We start from the raw sequence: 18,964 nt of genomic DNA, 5'->3' as shown, positions 1-18,964 counted from the left end.
TCTGTGCCCTCTACCAATTTTAAACAGAGCATGTCCACAAAACTCAAATTTAACAAAAACAAAAAAATGTAAAAATCTTATTTCAAAAGGATCCATGTGTTTTGGTTTTATAACATTATTTACAATCTTACCCATTATAAATATTTCTGTGATTCCTGGAAACTCACAATGCAAATTATTAATACAAACATATAGACAAAGAGCATACTGGTATTAAGCATGACCAACTACTGTATTATAAATTACAAGTGCATTTTAAAGCAAGTGGGTGTTGAAGGGTAGCAGCTTTACAAATGAATGAACTTGAAAGACAAAAGGTCCAAAATCTTGGACATTCAAGAGAAAAGTCTTCAGATAAATTGTTGCACCTTAATAAGAAATGAAATCAATTTATACATTTTGCAACAAAACATTCGGGAGGATGGATGAAAATTAGGGAAATGAGTATGTTGTGTTCAGAATAATAAGACATCTTTTAGGATGCTAGAGAGAATCTTCAAACACAAAACAACATCAGACAACAGTTAATGGTGATAAAGACAGTTGGCTTCACATACCCGTATTTACATGGTATATATGTGACCATCTTTTATTTTTCATCTTTAAAATAATAAGCTCTAAGTTCTGCATTAACAAAATTGTTGTAAAATGACCAAGGGATGTTTTATGTTGATATATAAAAACAAACTGAGAAAAGAAATTCACCTGTCACATACAAGTAGGTATTTTTAAACCATTTCAAACATGAAAAGATTTCAAGATGAGAAAACAACAGATTTGATAGCTTCATACATGTTTCTTTTTCCTTCTCCATTATATACAAAAAAGGTGACCACTGATAATAGTTGCTCCCATATCCTATGAAATTGTAGACCTGAATGTGCTAATAACTACCAACATTTAATTGATACATTATTTAATGAAATGCTATAACATAACAGGCATGTTGTTATACTGTTATATTATTTAAAACTGAGATATTTAGATACCATAACAAGACTGTTTTTGCTACATAAATATCTTATAAAGTAAACTGATTTGATTTAATTAATCAATCAAATTATAAACAATATAACACTAGACCAGAGAGCAGTTCTGGGCCATAACGTGACAGTTTTAGGTGTACAATTAGACTTTACAAGCACTATACTTACACAGTACTGGAGGACTGCTATTTTTATCGTTATTAATACAAATAATAAAGATGATGATATAATAACTCAGGATGTGAAATGATTGAAGCTATGAAAAACCAGGGAGTGAAACATATATTCACTGGAGACTGACAATACATGAGGATGTGTGTTAAAAAAAATAGTCTTCATGGGTCATACAAAATAAATAGGAAAATAAAGTAGAAAATGAAGATGATGTTGACCAATCCCTATCCCCATCTACTCAATTCAGCTAGAAACCTGTATTCCCGTCTGACCAACTATCATAACAATGAACTGAGCCCAAGTTATAACCATACAATCATTAGAAATTGTTGAAAATATCTCCCTTCGCAAACAAACAACCTCAAGTTGTTTTTGTGAACACGATTCGCAAAAGCATTCAGTGCTCTAGACAACCCACACCACCATCAAAAACTACAATAAAATCCTACCAAATCATCACATAAGCCATATTCAGTCGTCCTCATCCACACACACACACACCAATATGTGCTAAACTCGGAGGAAAGAAAAATATGTGCATTAAAAGGGGCAACTTTCTGAATGCCTTTAATACTTTCTTAGAAGCCATTTCTAACAACAATTAAAAGAATCTAAATAAGCGACTTCAGCATCAACTTAAAATCAAAGGATAAAAGCCATTTACAGTCAGCTGTCTTTAGGTCACTAAGACACATGCCATGAACCACAACTCCAGCTCTGCAGAACAAAACTCAACTGCAATACAATTATAATGGAGAAAGGGACAATGAATAAACTTAAGATCATAAATAGTCATGGACAAATGTGCGTGCAAAAAAAAAAAAAATTCTCACAGTGGCTTCCAGAAATATTCAACGAGAAAAAACAAACAAACAAAAATAAAACAACCCAAAAATGCCCCAAAGTTCCTTAACATAGCACCTCTACAAAGCAGTGCTTTCCACACTGACATCCACAACATGCCCTGAGCGACTAAAGAGCTCTGCTGCCCTCTACAGGTGACAAAAACAACTGCAGCATACAAAACATTCATTCTTTATTCAAGTCAAGACTGATTTAATTCCAAAATAAATCAAGAATTCCTAATTGACCAAAAACAGCCTTTCAAAAGAATTGTTCTAATGATCTGTCTCAAGAGCTATGGGATGGAAGCAACTATTATCAAGTGTCATAAAAATGACTTGGTTTCATACCTCTCTTTTCACCTGCTGGTTCAGACCATTACTGATTTCCTTATATAAATGAATGTACAGAAACAAGAGAGACTTCATGCCAAAGTCATTCACAACATGAGTTCTAATGCTGTGCCATATCCAGCTGGACACAGCTAGTGTTTGGCTTTGTTTTTGACTCTTTCGTGCATGCGGATTGAGTTTTTGTTGACAGTACTTTCCACACAGCTACCAAAGCTTTAGCGTCCTGATTGTGCGTCCGTCTTTTAGAAAAGACGTGCTCTTCTTTGTCACTTCTCTTGTCTTCTCTTCTGTTGAACTGACTCGTTGCTCAGCCATCAATAATGGAAACGTCGATGTGAGACAAATCTATCATGTGCCTATGTAATCAAGGGAACATGTGATTGAAATCAGACACTCGCATTTAAAAGCAAGCTAATCTGGGGCATTACCATCAAAACATGAGAGTCAGTAGAGTCACAGTAGAGCTCTTGTTCTTTGTTACACAGTTATGTGATTAAAACTTTCTGAAGGTTTTTTTTTCCTTCTCATTTGCCCTTCAGCTACACAAACAATTAAGCTTTAGCCACCAACTAAAATGTGGTCTAATGCTGTAGTACATTTTTTTCTTGCTTCCCAACAGTAAAAGCCTTTTCACATAATATTCTGAGATTCAACAGAATAACAGTCCTACAACAGCAATATGATTTAGACCAGGGGTGTCCAAACTCGGTCCTGGAGGGCCACGGTCTTGCAGAGTTTAGCTCCAATTTGCCTCAACACATCTGTTTGGAAGTTTCTAGTACACCTAGTAACAGAGATTGTCTTGAGATGAGAGGGTCTGTATCTATGGCTAACATGGATCATGCGAGGAACCTCAGCCTATCATGTAACGGCAGTGACGTCAGTTACAGTTTACATTAATCAGTTTCTTGTGGATTAGCGCTCTGGTCTCGTGAATAAATGTTCTATATTAGGTGTTTTTTTTTTCCTAGTAAATGTACAGTGGGACTTCATTCTTTGAGTAAAATGCTTTATTGTGAAAAAAGAATGCAAATCTCTCCATTAACTACAAATTACTAGTCACTGAAGGGCGCATAAAACTATATTTAAGATTACACTAAAACAACTAATTAAATACATATTTAATTTACAAAAAATTATATATATATATATATATATATATATATATATATATATATATAAATTCATTTTTAAAAATTTTCATTAAACAATTTACAATATAACAATATTTGCACTAACATTATTCATTTTCTCTTTATTCATTGAAATGCATAATATTAGCATCATGTGCATACATGCAGTTATAATAGTCATTACAAAGTCATTACAATTCAGGTCTTATTATAACGGGTAAAACCTGAAAGCCAAAGAAAGAAAACATTGGTATTTTTACTTTCTTTAGACAATATACATCACTCAATATTACTATTAAATACTATGGTAATGCTGTAAATGAGAAGTAACATTCCCTACTCTGTCTTCTCTTATAAAATAACTTTATCATAGTAAAATCTATATATCGTTCCCAACAAAAGTACTGTTTATTCATTAAATAATAAAGTGTTTCCTCACAAAAGCGGTTTATTTAGTGTAGTGAAGCCTTTTCTTCATTAACATCTATAAAAAAAGGCCTCTGGTCTCCATCCCTGCGTATCAGTGTTAGCATTAGCTGTTAGTCTTGTTTGGCTAAAAGTTGCAAGCTTGCTTTTCAGTGGCTTCATTAGTAAGACCTTGATTAGCTAGTTCAGATGTTTTTCATTAGGGATGGAGCTAAACTCTGCAGGACCGTGGCCCTTCCAGGAGCAGGACTGTTTAGGCACTTTTGTCAAGTTTTAGGGCTATTAACAAGGACCAGACATGAAAAGGTTCATAGAAATCTGATCAAAATCGTATTCGCAAAAGACATTCATAATGTACATTAGGGTCAATTCACACTGCACAGACAAACGGCAACAAACACGTTGGCCACTGGATTTAGAGCTTTATGAAAAATAACTCATGTTCACATTGCCTCAACTGACACCGACAAACTGGAACACCCACGGAAAAATACGATATATTCTCCTTTCATTTGAACCAATAATAAAAAAAGATTCCATCTTTCAGACTCCACTTTCTTCTCATTTTATTGTCGATTTGAGGCCGTTTCTATGGCGTTAAATGTCGAGAGCGCATTATTGCAATGCGAGGGTGGATCCATCCGCTTGCAGGCAGATTTCTTTCATTCTAGCACTGGACGCGCACTTTCAAATTGCTCAGCTCTTCCTCAGATCACGTGTGCACTCAAACTTTGTCCAGTGAGCTCTCACAAATATCTCATTGCTCTTTTTCTAGAATTGTTTTCTGATTTGTCCAGAAACCTGCCATTTTCAATTTCACACATTTAACTAAGCATGCCCAGCACACACTACTACACAGTCTCATTGTCATGGCAACGGTGTGTCCAGGTCAGATTACTTCAGAGTTTATTGGAAAATAATGGGGTGGTAACACACTGATCCAGACCTGTTCGTTGGCGTTTGTGCGGTGTGAATTGGCCTTTAGTATGAACAGGCCTTGATCTATAAAATCATGAGGGGAAAAGTCCCAAAATCTATTCATCCATAAAATGTTAACAATGGCATTCATTTTCATGCATTGTGCATTGAAAAAAGCACAACTAAGTTTGAGAGGAATTCAAATGCTTACCTGTGAAAGCTGTGCTGAAAGCTTACTGCATGTTCTGGGTTCACAAACTTGGCAATGGCCTTCCGCTGCTCAGGCAACATTGTAAACATCTATAAAAGAAATCACAAATTATGTATTAGCAGACGTATTATTATATAAATGCTCATCTACGTTTTCTGTAAAAGGCGACCTCTGTTTCTTTACACAGTAAGAGTGGGTGATACACATACAGAGCAGTAAAAAAGTCCGGAGCGCATCACTGAATGCACACAGCTAGATGGCACTATTGTAATCATTTTTAAGAGTCCACTCTACCCAGAAAGAGTGGACTCACTCAGTTTATTCCTGGTGTCATTGTCTTGTCTTGTCTTGTCAGGAAGCAAATCTTCCATCAAGTTAAAGTAATTTGCAAACGTCATTTGCTTTTATGTGCAAGTGTATGCTAGGTATAATTTAATGTTTAAAAATAATTTTGCAGTGCAAAATTTGAACGGATGGATAAAATGAAGTTCACTTTCGTTAGCGATGTAAGTCATTAATTACTCACAATTAGTTAAATTAGTTACTCAATTAGTCCATGAGACTACAGTGGGATTTCACTTTTCTAGCTAGTGTGTAATGTTGCTGTTTTAGCATAAACAACATCTGCAAAGTTACAACGTTCAAAGTTTAAAGCAAAGGGAGAGATTTGCTTTTAAAGAAATCTATTTCCAAGGACTACAGCAAATGGCCGGTAGGGAGCTACAGCCTTTTCGTCCAGACTCCCTGACATCAGTGGGTTCAATATTTACATAAACCCCTTCTTCCGAGAATATTAAATAAGGAGGGCAAGGCCATTTTGCAATGCCCGACGAAACACAGTTATTTTCTTCTGGATTGTAAGTCCACTTTGTTTAACCTTCCTAGGGACGGGAGAGTAAGGGATCAATGGTTAAAATTTTAATCTCGCTTTCTGTGCTCCACAGCTCGTGATAACTTGCCGATCATCAAACACGTGAACTAGGCGGTTAGCTTATCAGAACACAGCTGGCCCAGCTAACCAATATGAGACCATTGCATATTTTGAGGGACTGGCTTCATAGAACCGATAGAAACCATCAGATCATTTTTTTTACAAGGAGGGACAGAGCAGTGCAGAATAAAAGTAAAACATATGAAAAATAATGCAATTTAAAAAAAAAAAAAGCATGAACACGTTACAGTGCACCCAACAAACACAATCAGGCCTTCGAAAGAATGTATTGTCCCACCCCTTTATTGTTATATGAAGCGGCGAGAATCATTTTTTGTGCACAAAAAGCAAACAAAAATAACTTAATTCAACAATCTCTTCTATCCCGTGTCACGCTCCTACATGATTCATGCAAGTACCCCAATGCACACATGTGGTGCTCAGCTAATACTGAGCCACCGCTCTGCTGTAGAACCTGGAAACAATGCACTGCGAATAGCCCAACAAAGTGAATAGCGTATGTGACAGGGAAGAGAAGACACTTGAATAAAGTCGTTATTTGCTTATTTTTTGCACATGAAAAGTGTTCTTGTTGCTTCATAACATTAAGGTTTAACCACTGTAGTTACAAGGAGTATTTTAATCTCTTTACTTCCCTTCTGGGTCTGAAAGTAGTTGTTGTGTTGCTGTCTATGTGAGGTCAGAAAGCTCTCGGATTTCATCAAAAACATCTAAATATAAGTTCCGAAGATAAGCGATGGTCTGATGGGTTTGGAACATGAGGGGGAGTAAGTAATGACAGAAATTTAATTTTTGGTTGAACTAACCCTTTCAATTTATTTGAATGAATGTGAATCAATTAAGGAGGGATGGAGATCGAGAGATTGTGCATGTGAATGACCAACATCTTTACAGAGTTTTCTAACGCCGCATTCACACGGGGCGTAGGCGTTAACGCTTGACGGAGGGCGTGGCTGAAGCTGGGTGCTGTCGCGATCGTCATAGTGACAACAGCCAATCACATTAACTTGCTGCTTGGACCAAAAAACAACACACAAAAAAGCGCCTTTTTATGACAGCTAGTCTGTGAGATGAAATGGATGCCGATTTGGTGTTATGTGTGTATGCGATTGCCCGTGTAGTTGTTGTCAGTGCACTGCACAGGTGCTCAAAGCTGTTGGCTAGCATCTGCTATAGGATATTTGGCGATACATACGGCGATCTGATTGGATGACGCCTGCGCTGGCGCTTGAAAAGTTGAGAAATCTTCAACTTCTGCCGCTTGGAATGCGAGTGAAGCGCCGCGACGGAACCCACAATTCAGTTCGGCAACAGATGATGTCACCCATTCAAAGTAAATGGGAAGCGTTAACGCCTACGCCTCGTGTGAATGCGGCGTTACAGTCTCTCTAGCATCACTACTAATAGTAAAGCTCTGAGTTTAATTACTTTAAAACCAACAACTTGTGCTAGGAAAGCAGCATATTAATTTACAATGGTGATTAAACTAACTGTGTGTTAAACTAATTTAAATGCACACCTTCCAACTAATCAGAAAAGAGTATTCAGACATACCACGGTATAGGGGTTTAACGATATATTGTTAAAACTCTAATACCATTTATAAATGTCGTTTATAAATTTTCCTTGCTGGAAAATAAGAACATATTATGGCCTCCAAAACTGAAATGTTAACTGAGATGAAGTCGACATTTAATAATACATTTTGTAAATACATAATAAAAATGCTTGATGGGTGGTTGCAGCCAAAATAAGCCCCTCTGAAATATAGGGTGCAAAGAAGCACCACTTTAGACCAATATATTTTGAAGTTATAAATACCTTTGGCCATGTTTTATGTTCTTTGGCCAGCAGGTGATGCTGTCACCAATCTGGTGTTGTATGATCAGGGCATTGTATTAATGATATATTAAAGGTCCCGTTCTTCGCGATTCCATCTTTCAAACTTTAGTTAGTGTGAAATGTTGCTGATGGAGCATAAATAATACCTGTAAAATTATAAAGCTCAAAGTTCAATGCCAAGCGAGACATTTTATTTAACCGAAGTTCCCTTTCAAAGCCTACAGCGAACGGCCGGTTTGGACTACACCCCTGCACTTCCTTCAGGAATGACGTCACTAGAACCGTTTGTTGACTAACCCTCCGCCCACAAGAACACGCAAAATAGGGGGCGTGGTCTTGTTGCTCTCTCACGTGGAGAAGAGCGCGCATTCAGCGCTTGCATCTCCCCGTTATGGTAAGAGGCAGGACCTTTCCGGGCAAAGTGCGCTAAGCTGCTGTCCAATCACAACACGGGAAGCGCTGGCCCAATCAGAACTCGTTACGTGTTTCTGAAGGAGGGACTTCATAGAACAAGGAAATCATCAGGCCGTTTTTAGGACAGAGAAAACAGCGCTGTACTGATAAGTATATTGTGTAATAAATACTGTTTTTACACGCGTAACATGAACTCATGTTATATTGCACACTGTAAACATAATTAAAGCTTCAAAAACACGCGAAGTACGGGACCTTTAAGTAACACACAGTATAAACAACCTTTGCTTGACCCCTAATAAAAAAGAAAGAAAAAGAGATATACGTTTTTGAAAAGTGCTAAACAAAGTCAATGTGTTCTAACCTCAACAGGGCCGATGGAGTTGAGAAGGTTCATGAGCTGTTTGTTGGTTGTGGTGGTGGATAAACCTTCAATGCAGACTGTGCTGGGCTGAGAATCCTGAGCTCTTGGGTTCTGCTGCATCATCATACGCGCCGCACCACGGCCACGTCCTCGGCCCCGAACGACTAACTGTGGACATCAGTAACAGGAATATTAAATAAAGGTGGAAAGAACAATTAACAGTACATTTTACCAGCAAACAACCACTATGATATTAATAAACAAGTAAGAGGAGAACATCACAGAAGCAGCCAGTACTTTAATGCAATGCTGGAACTAGGGATGGTTATGATTTTTTTTTTCTTTTGTTTAATTCATTAACCGCAAGCTATTTTTATTTTCTCTGCCTGTACAGCGTTTCAGCAGAAATCCCACAATCCGTTAACTGCTCTTAAAAACAGAAACATTCATTTCACATTTAATGTTTATATTTTTTGCGAGGCATTGTTGGACTTCCATAGTTCAAACATATGAAAAGTTTCAAAAAGCAAGTTAAACTATATGAATAATTTTATTTTCTGTAGCCTTGATTTAATTAATATAAGTACATATAGTTAAACATCCTTAGTAAAACCATTTTTTCAGTTGCAACATCAAGACGAAGTGCCTTTTGTCTGAAATAGGAGAGACAGTCCACCAATCTCTTCAGCACTTTACTGATTAAGCGTGAAGCGGCTAGAGGGAAGAGACTTCTGAAAAAGGCAATCATTAAGTCAGGCCTGGAGTTTGCTAGAGGCCATATGACAAAACCTGGTGAATGAAAATGTTGTGGTCTGTTGAGACTGAAGCTGAGCTCTTTGGCCTTGAAAGCAAAGCTCTATGCTGGGCGCAGACAAAAGACAGATAAGGCCAAAGTCACAGTTAAGCACAAACTTTGCTTCAGTATAACATAAGCCTTTCATTTTGTAGGGCAATCAAGTATTTTGTTTTTATGGCACTATTCTTTGTAAAAGTGTTCTGGATGCTAAACAAGAACACTAAACAAATCCTTTTAAAACTAATCTGAACGGAAATTCTGGGGAAATTCTTAAACATAATACAAATCTCTATTAAACACCTCAAGCTTGTGCAAAGTACTTAAACATAAATCAAACATATACAGTATAGTAGCCTAGATCAAATTTTATCCTTTATTTTACACTCCTACGGCCAACTTTCTATGAAAAAAAAAACTATTGCATTACAAATAATTAAAATAATGCCTAAATAATGCAAACAAGTCATTGGACAACATTACTTATAAACGGTATAAATTAGATAAATAAAATGGAATAACCTGTGCACGGACAATAATGAAAGTATTTTGATTAAACCATATTGTTAATGAAAATGATACAAAAAAATAAAAGTGCTTTGTTAGTGAGTTAATTAACCCAATGAAACGCACCATATATGAGATTAATTAGATATGTATGCAAAACAATTTTACAATTTATATCTAGACAAAATTACATGAATGCACAAATGAACATAAACTAAGTGCTAGCCAGAATGTGCAACTCCTGTTGGATACGCGCGTTCTTTCTGTATAACGCACTGAAACACGTTAACTTAACCCAAACATTTCAGTGTCTTATTACAATAGTGTTCTCATTATAATGTTATGTAATACGACAGTCCCAATTATAGTTATGGATGTTATGTATTGCTGCATGACCTGCATGCACTGAAGCTAAAGATAATCACTGGCCCGCTTTACTTCCACACTAATTCTTAACCAAATCCATTCTATACAAGATACATTTTTTTTTAAATAACATCATTATCCATTATATTTATATTATATTTATCAATTTTTAAGGCCTTTAACATTTAAAAACTGCCAGCAGCCATCAGATAAAATAGATATGTATGTCTATGTTGTCGTGTCTATGATAGATATGTATGTCTATGTTGTCGTGACCATAGACCGTAAAAAAATATCGTGACTCATGAACGCTAGTTGGTGTTCCAGTATAATCGGTCCGTCGAAACTCATTAATTGAAAAACGTTACGTGGTGCAAAAATAAGTGTGGTTAAAATTATGTTATTTATTTTTTGTGTTATTAATCTTAATTAACGCGTTAAAGTCCCGTAATTTAAATCTGTTCAAATTTGGTTCTGACTCGGATATATATATTATATATATATATATATATATATATATATATATATATATATATATATATATATATTAGGGCTGGGACTCGATTAAAAAAATAATCTAATTAATTAGAGGCTTTGTAATGAATTAATCGAAATTAATCGCATTTTATTTGCATATAAATATTTGACCTGAGAACAATGAGAAGTAATTTTTCACATGGATTTTTAGTATACCATTGAATAATGACTGAATAAATAAACTTAATCAACAAAATATTGTTTATTTATTTCAGTCCAGCAGACCAGAGCAATGTGTGCCATTAAGTGTAGCAAAAGCGTATTTGTGATATTTGAGGCTCGATGTGCTGCATGATAGGCAAATTCCTTGTTGTATAGCTTACACACAACCATACTCTTGTCGACACTTCCATCCTTTCGTTTTTTAAAACAAAATTTCCCATCCACGGGGCCAAGCAAAGCGGTCTCATCAGCTTCTTCGTTCATGTTCACTATGGTTTGTTGTTGTCGTGACCATAGACCGTAAAAAAATATCGTGACTCATGAACGCTAGTTGGTGTTCCAGTATAATCGGTCCGTCGAAACTCATTCATTGAAAAACGTTCACCAAAAATAAGTGTGGTTAAAATTGTTATTTATTTTTTGTGTAATTAATCTTAATTAACAGGTTAAAGTCCCGTAATTTAAATCAAATTTGGTTCTGACTTGGTTATGATAAAATATTCCAATACAATTCAAAGACATTGTTCATACATCTTATCAAATAAATGCGAAAAAAAGCCCAGGCTGGCTTTGGAGTCTGGAACCAACTAAGTGCAGCTGCCATGCTGAAAAATCCCTCATGTGTTCTCAATGCTATGAGCTAGATGCCCTCTCATCACCTATGGAGTAGAAAATTCACTTTTGCTCCAAGCGAGACACCGGGTACAATGCCAGTGAGTGATTTACAAGGCCACGGCTATATCAGTAAACAGCAGAAAGTGTTTAGAATACCTGACTCAACATGAGAGCTCGGGCAGATGCAGCAAGACAGTCTGACTGAGACAGCGCGAGCGGCTGTGCAGGAAGGCACTCTGCTGTGACTGACTGACACACGTTAGCACTGTATTTGTCCCATGAGAACGGACTACTGTACAGAGACGGCAGCGTGCGGAAAAGGCCAAGGGATCTTCATCTCTCCTGCTTCAGCCTGTCAATATCATCACACCTGGCACTCTGTTCCATATCATTACTGCTCCTGCTCTCTACCAAAACAGCTACCAGTCCCCTGGGAGAAGCAGTGACACAGCTGAGCCATTGCAGGAAACCAAATCTGCCGTCTTCACTAGTGCTGAAGTGTGAGGGAGAGACCCACTTAGAGCAGTTCTTCAAGACGGGGAAAAGGAGGAAAGGATAACTCTAACAAAGAGTGCAGATGTGGATTGTATATTCTGGACAGCAGTACACAAGCCCATGAAGAAAAGCAAATATAAGTAGAATGTGCATTCAAGCGATTTTGGTCAGAATAAAATGGACACACAGGACAATTTCACTTCCTGACAAAGACAAAGCTTTTTAGTTCTAATGCAACATGAATAAGTGCGTGTAATTGATGTTTTCTGTACACAACCATTCAAAAGTTTGGGGTTTGTACGTTTTTTGTTTGTTTTTTTGTGGAAAAGTCTTAAAATAGCTGTTTTCTATTTTAATATATTTTAAATTTTGATTTATTCCTTTGAATTTTCAGCATCATTACTTCAGTCTGCAGTGTCACATTATCCTTCAGAAATCATTCTAATATGCTGATTTGCTAAAGAAACATTTCTGATTATTCATATCAATGGTTTTAGCAGCTGTGCTGCTTAGTACTTATGGATACCGTAATACATTTTTATCTTTGATGAATAGAACGTTTAAAGGCATTCATTTCATAAAAAAATCGTACTGACCCTAAACTTAAAGTAGAGTATTTTACCATTCTTGTGTTGGCACAAAGGATGATGGGAGACGGGAAATTTGATCTGACTACTCGTACACCAGTTACGTACGTAACGTTTTATCGTTTATCAACAGTATACAAAGTGTGTACAGACAATCCACAATTACAGCTTATTATGAATAAAAGAAATTAGCTTCTGCCATAATGCTTTAATTCAGATGTCCCCAACTCAGAAAGCTGTGGCTTAAAGAATGTCGTAAATACATTAATTCCGCCATGACTTGAAAGCACAATTAGTATCAGGAATTAGTGTCAGCTGTGCAAAATGGCATTGTGCACCTGTCCAATTAAGGGCTTATGAGAGTAATCCAGATTCAATGTCATACCCGGTTCGTTTGGTTTGCCATGCCACGGCCAGCCTGTTGTTGATTTTGTACCCCACCAGTCGCCATGGTAACTTTCCTGATGGGACCAAGTCTCTGTTGGTGGGCAGGCCGAACAATTGGTTGTTGCTGTTGCTGTGGAGGACCAGTATTGGGACTGGCTTCTGCCTACAGAATACAGAGCAGATACATCTTATAACCCATAAAAAGAAAATCCCCAATGGCGCACAAACTTAACAAACATGAGAGTCCCTTCAAGCAGAAGTCTGGCTGCATCACAAATGCTCAAACTGCTTATATCAAAAGCAATCATTTATACAATGCCAAGCCTTAAGAGTTCACAAAAATGTACACAATGTGGAACAAGAAAAACTGAATAAGCAAACAACATAATAAAGTCATAAAACTGTTCTTGCATTCTGGTTTTGGGATGATACTGTGATCATTTTCAGAGGATAAGGTGAAGCTGAATGCATAAAACATCTTCCTGAACAGTGATGACTGCATCTCTGGCATAAATGCCACAGATGAAGACCTGTCTGAGACTGCACAATCTGCCTCTGGCTCTTCCTCGAAATTGCAGGAATTTGGTATCCTCATCTTCAGGAAAACCTTTCAAAATATCTATGTTATCTGATGGCTGCTGGCAGTTTTTAGATGTTAAAGGCCTTGAAAATGGCCAGATTTAAGCTTTTCACAGGAATCAAAACTCAAAAAGGGGCACACTTTGTATTAGGGATGCACCGAATGTTCGGCAACCGAAATTATTCGGCCGAAAATAGCCAAAAAAGCACTTTCGGCATTCGGCCGAATAAGTAAAAAGGCCGAATAATTTTTGCCGAACAATGACGTTTTTAATGACGCGATCAAAAAGTAACCCACATAGAGTGAGAGCCGCGTGCTTTATGCAGCAAACATGTCAGCAGTGTGGAAGCACTGTTTAGTGCTGGATCTCATGTCATCGATGAGAAGAGGAACTGACTTTCATGTGAGAAAGCAGAGAAGCTACTTTTCATAAAGAAGAACCTGCCACTTTTCCTGAATAAGTAGGCTTATGTCTAGGACAGTTATTTATTTGTTGTGGGTTCATCCACATTTTTTGCACTATTCAATGCACATTTGTTGTTGTAGACATACAGAGTTACATTCTACATACTAATTATTTATTTTAAGTTATGTTGTGCTTAGTTTGTATAATATCTGCTGGAATGTTAAAAAAAATTTAGTGTTAAATAAATATTTTGAAATTGTATTTTTGTTATTTGATTTATTTCTCAGAAAAGCAACACAAAATAGTAAAAAGCAAATTTTTACTATTTAATTATTGTAATGGTAAAAAAAATTGCCAAATAAATGGAAAAAATGCGAAACACCGCGTTCGGTATTCGGCCTTCGGTCTTCGGCCAAGCATTTCATTATTATTCGGTTTCGGCTTCGGCCAAGAATTTCATTTCGGTGCATCCCTACTTTGTATTGGGCTTATTCGTATCTCTGGAAAATGAAATTGTATAATGTTTAATGTCAAAGTTTTTTATTTTTATTTTGAATTGATACAGTAAAATTGGACCTTTGGGATGCGACGCTATTATGACATGTATTCGATTCAAAAATATGCTATTTTATATATATATATGAAAAACATGATGTGGCTGCCTTAGAATAAGGCATACAACATATTTCATAGTTTTCTATAAAATGATAAAGGCTATTAGCATTGAAGTATAAACATACTTTATCATCATGAAAATACCAGAGAAAGCTTCAACTCAGATAAACCATACACTGATCAGGCATAACATTATAACCACTGACAGGTGAAGTGAATAACACTGATTAACTCTTCTTCACAGCATCTGTGAGTGGGTGGGATATATTTTAGGCACCAAGTGAACATTTTGTCCTCAAAGTTGATGTGTCAGAAGCAGGAAAAATGGACAAAAGTAAGGATTTGAGGAAGTCTGACAGGCCAAATTGTGATGGCTAGATGACTAGGTCAGAGCATCTCCAAAACTGCAGCTCTTGTGGGGTGTTCCCATTCTGCAGTGGTCAGTATCTATCAAAAGCAGTATCTATCAAAAGTGGCCCATGGAAGGAACAGTGGTGAACCGGCGACAGGGTCATGGGCAGCCAAGGCTCATTGATGTACCTGAGGAGCCAAAGCTGGCCCTTATGGTCTAATCAAACAGACGTGCTACTGTAGCTCAAATTGCTCAAGAAGCTAATACTGGTTCTGATAGAAAGGTGTCAGAATATACAGTGCATCACAGTTTGTTGCATATGGGACTGCATAGCTGCAGACTTGTCAGGGTGCCCATGCTGACCCCTAGCGCAGAAAGCGTCAATAGTGGGCACGTGAACATCAGAACTGGACCACGGAACCATGGAAGAAGGTGGCCTGGTCTGATGAATCACATTTTCGTTTACATCACGTGGATGGCAGAGTGCTTGCATATGACACCAGGATGCACTATGGGAAGAAGGCAAGCCACCAGGGCAGTGTGATATTTTGAGCAATGTTCTGCAGGGAAACCTTTGACACATACCACCTACCTAAGCAATGTTGCAGACCTTTCATGGAAAGGGTATTCCCTCATGACAGTGGCCTCTTTCAGATAATGCGCCCAGCAAAAATGGTTCAGGAATGGTTTGAGGAGCACAACAATGAATCTGGGGTGTTGACTTTGCCTCCAAATTTTCCAGATCTCAATTCAATCAAGCATCTGTGGGATGTGCTGAACAAACAAGTCCGATCCATGGAGTCCCACCTTGGAACTTACAGGACTTAAAGGATTTGCTGCTAACATCTTGGTGCCAGATACCACAGCACATATTCAGGCGTCTAGTGGAGTCCATGCCTCAACGGGTCAGGGCTGTTTTGACAACAAAAGTGTGACCAAGACAATTATCATAATGTTATGCCTGATCAGTGTATATGTTTGTAGTTGTGTTTATTAGTCATGTTTGATCAATCAAAGTGTTTTAATCTTCTATTTATTCAGCTACATTGATAGTATGATGGCCATAGGGATTTCATTGAATGACGTGCGTTATCTGCAGGGCATATTTGGAGCTTCTACGTGAGAGCACACTGTGGCTTTCAGATGGAGCAGTATTACTTCTGATCACAGAGCTGTGCTGCACTGACAAGCTGCGCATTTATAAAAGAAAAAAGAACGTTCACAGCCAAAACGCGTGTGGTTTAACGTTGATTAATAGTGCAGATTAATAGAAACATATTTCAAACAAAGCTTCTTACCTACAGCTAGGGATGCACCGAAATGAAATTCTTGGCCGAAACCGATACCAAATAATAATGAAATGCTTGGCCGAAGGCTGAAGGCAGAATACCTAACGCGGTGTTTCGCATTTTTTCCATTTATTTGGCCATTTTTTTACCATTACAATAATTAAATAGTAAAAATTTGCTTTTTACTATTTTGTGTTGCTTTTCAGATAAATAAATCACATAACAAAAATACACTCTGTATGTCTACAACATCAAATGTGCATTAAAAAAGTGCAAAAAAGGTGGATGAACCCACAACAAATTGGAAAAGTGGCAGGTTTTTCTTTATGAAAAGTAGCTTCTCTGCTTTCTCACATGAAAGTCGGTTCCTCTTCTCATCGATGACATGAGATGCAGCACTAAACAGTGCTTCCACACTGCTGACATGTTTGCTGCATAAAGCGCGCGCCTCTCACTCTACGTGGGTTACTATTTGATCGCGTCATTAAAAACGTCATTGTTCGGCAAAAATTATTCGGCCTTTTTACTTATTCATCATTTTACTTATACTTTTACTTATAATTTCGGTTGCCGAACATTCGGTGCATCCCTACCTACAGCCTAATGTAACATATTTGGTTTTAAACATTTTGTTCTCTTAATGAAATGAAAACTGGTGTCTTGTTCATAAAGAAAAGGATACTGTGAATTAAGGAAGAGGGATGTCACAATACAAAAAAATTCCAGTAGTCTGTACCAATACCATAAAAATTTAACGGGACTCGTTACCACAGCAAAATGTTTTTTTTTTTTTTTTTTATTTAACTATTTAAAAAAAATGTTTTTTTAAATGCAATAATTTATTTTTGTGATAATCATTTTAAGTAAATACATAAACATTTAAAGGCTGTATGCTGTTTAAAAGTAAACATAGTTTATAAAAAATGTCAAGTGAAAAATAAGCACACAATGTGTGCGCGCTATGCATGTGCCGATATCAATTTTTCATGTTGCGATTAATTGCGAAGCTTTTATCACGATATACGATATCACGATATTGAAATACGTTGCCAAAAAAGTGGTCATAACATAACAGTTTTAAGAACTATTTTTGTAATAACAAAAATAACAATGTTTAAATACAATACAATGCACCAAAAATATATACAGCTCTGGAAAAAATTAAGAGAAATCAATGTTAAGTGGTCTCTTAATTTTTTCCATAGCTGTAAAAGTACAATTTTCAAACAGATTAAACAGATTAAAGTGCAAAAGAATTAGGCCATAAAGAACAACAGGCAACAAATTAATATAAGGTCTCATTATTTAATGCATTAACTAAGAATGAGCAATAGCCACATTTTAGAAAGTATAATGTTTTTGGTAATGTTAGTTAAGAAATACTGATCATTGTTAGTTTTATCTTAGGGCCATTAAAAAAGTTATTTTGTTATTAAACAGTAACTAAGAAATTAGCATTACTTAGAATAATAAATTCTTTATAAGTATTTTTCATTGTTAGTTTGGTAATAATGAATTAACATGTTAACTAATGAAGTCGTATGTCTTTTGGACAAATAATCCAAAAAATTCTAATCATGAGGTTACATGTTGTAGTCCAGATTAAAACAATGTACAAGTTTGAAAATAAATAGCCTATTAAGTCTTTAAGTATTAAGTATTTGGTGCTGAGCCTGTGATGAACAACACTGAGACAAAAACGAACGGCTGTTTTAAAAACTCCTTCACTAGAGCTTGCTTTTGTTTGCGGGGTTTCCGGGGTAATCGCTGCATTCTGCCGTTCCATCAGTGCCCTCTGCTGTCACTGAGCGGCACTTCATTCAGCGTGTCTCCTTCACCGGTTCAGTCATGTGCCAGTCATGTGTCATGTTCAGTCACCGGCTTGTTTACATCTGAGCGTGTGTCACTTTGACGCAGCGGTGTTGAGCATTTATACGGTTGATGGGCAAAGTATTCTTGAGTGCATTATAAAAATAAAAAAAATTGTTAATAAATTATTATTTACGATATTTTGAAGTGCCCACGATAACAATATCGTGCATATTCATTATCGTGATATATCGCACTACCAAAATCGGCACATGCCTAGTGTGCGCGCAACCGCGCATCTGCACCCGAATATACTTTGCTGCTCATCGGATGGCTTAAATCCAAACCAAGTCCAAATAATGGATGTTGCACCAGTCTTTTTCACCAGCTCCTCCATTTCGATTTCAACAATGTTTACTCGATGATGTGGCTCTAAATTTCACGGGTAGATCATCAACATGCATTATTGCATTAAAATCTCTATCGTAGGCCAATTTTGTATCGTTTATATTGCATATTGTTTACATCACCCATTACTTATTGAACTCATTTCCACAAACAAAACATAGAAGAAAACAAAAGTAAAAAAATAACAAAAATAATAGTAGTTTTTAGTATAATTAAGTGTATAATTTGTATAAATGATTAAGTGTAAACAATAAGTGTAAGAATAAAGTACTCTCTCAATATTCAAAGTGCAAACAGAGACCAGAGCTAAGAAGTGGTTTCAACTACACAGTGCAGCCTAAGATAGGTTTGATATTGGGAGACAAGCTATTGTATGTAGCCTAATTTCCGCACACCAGGGAGCTTGCATTTTACTTTCGCTTTTTAAATTCGCAATCACA

General features: G+C 36.7%; 1 protein-coding gene across 3 annotated transcripts in view; it reads right to left on the bottom strand.

Annotated features, from left to right (window-relative positions):
• Positions 1 to 213: 213 nt before the first annotated feature.
• The window catches only part of rbm33a (RNA binding motif protein 33a), a 66,137-nt gene continuing 47,386 nt past the window's right edge, over positions 214 to 18,964 (bottom strand). For all 3 annotated transcript variants that reach the window (XM_067438469.1, XM_067438485.1, XM_067438477.1), the window contains exons 16-19: positions 13,064 to 13,228; positions 8,617 to 8,784; positions 5,045 to 5,133; positions 214 to 2,712 (exon numbers count right to left, since the gene is read on the bottom strand). In XM_067438469.1, the coding sequence (XP_067294570.1) occupies positions 2,664 to 2,712; positions 5,045 to 5,133; positions 8,617 to 8,784; positions 13,064 to 13,228 (471 nt within the window). In that variant the 3' untranslated portion in view covers positions 214 to 2,663. The remainder of the gene's footprint in view (positions 2,713 to 5,044; positions 5,134 to 8,616; positions 8,785 to 13,063; positions 13,229 to 18,964) is intronic.

This window comes from Pseudorasbora parva, chromosome 1 (assembly GCF_024679245.1).
Source record: "Pseudorasbora parva isolate DD20220531a chromosome 1, ASM2467924v1, whole genome shotgun sequence".
Taxonomy (NCBI): domain Eukaryota; kingdom Metazoa; phylum Chordata; class Actinopteri; order Cypriniformes; family Gobionidae; genus Pseudorasbora; species Pseudorasbora parva.
This window is presented reverse-complemented; position numbering and strand designations above follow the sequence as displayed.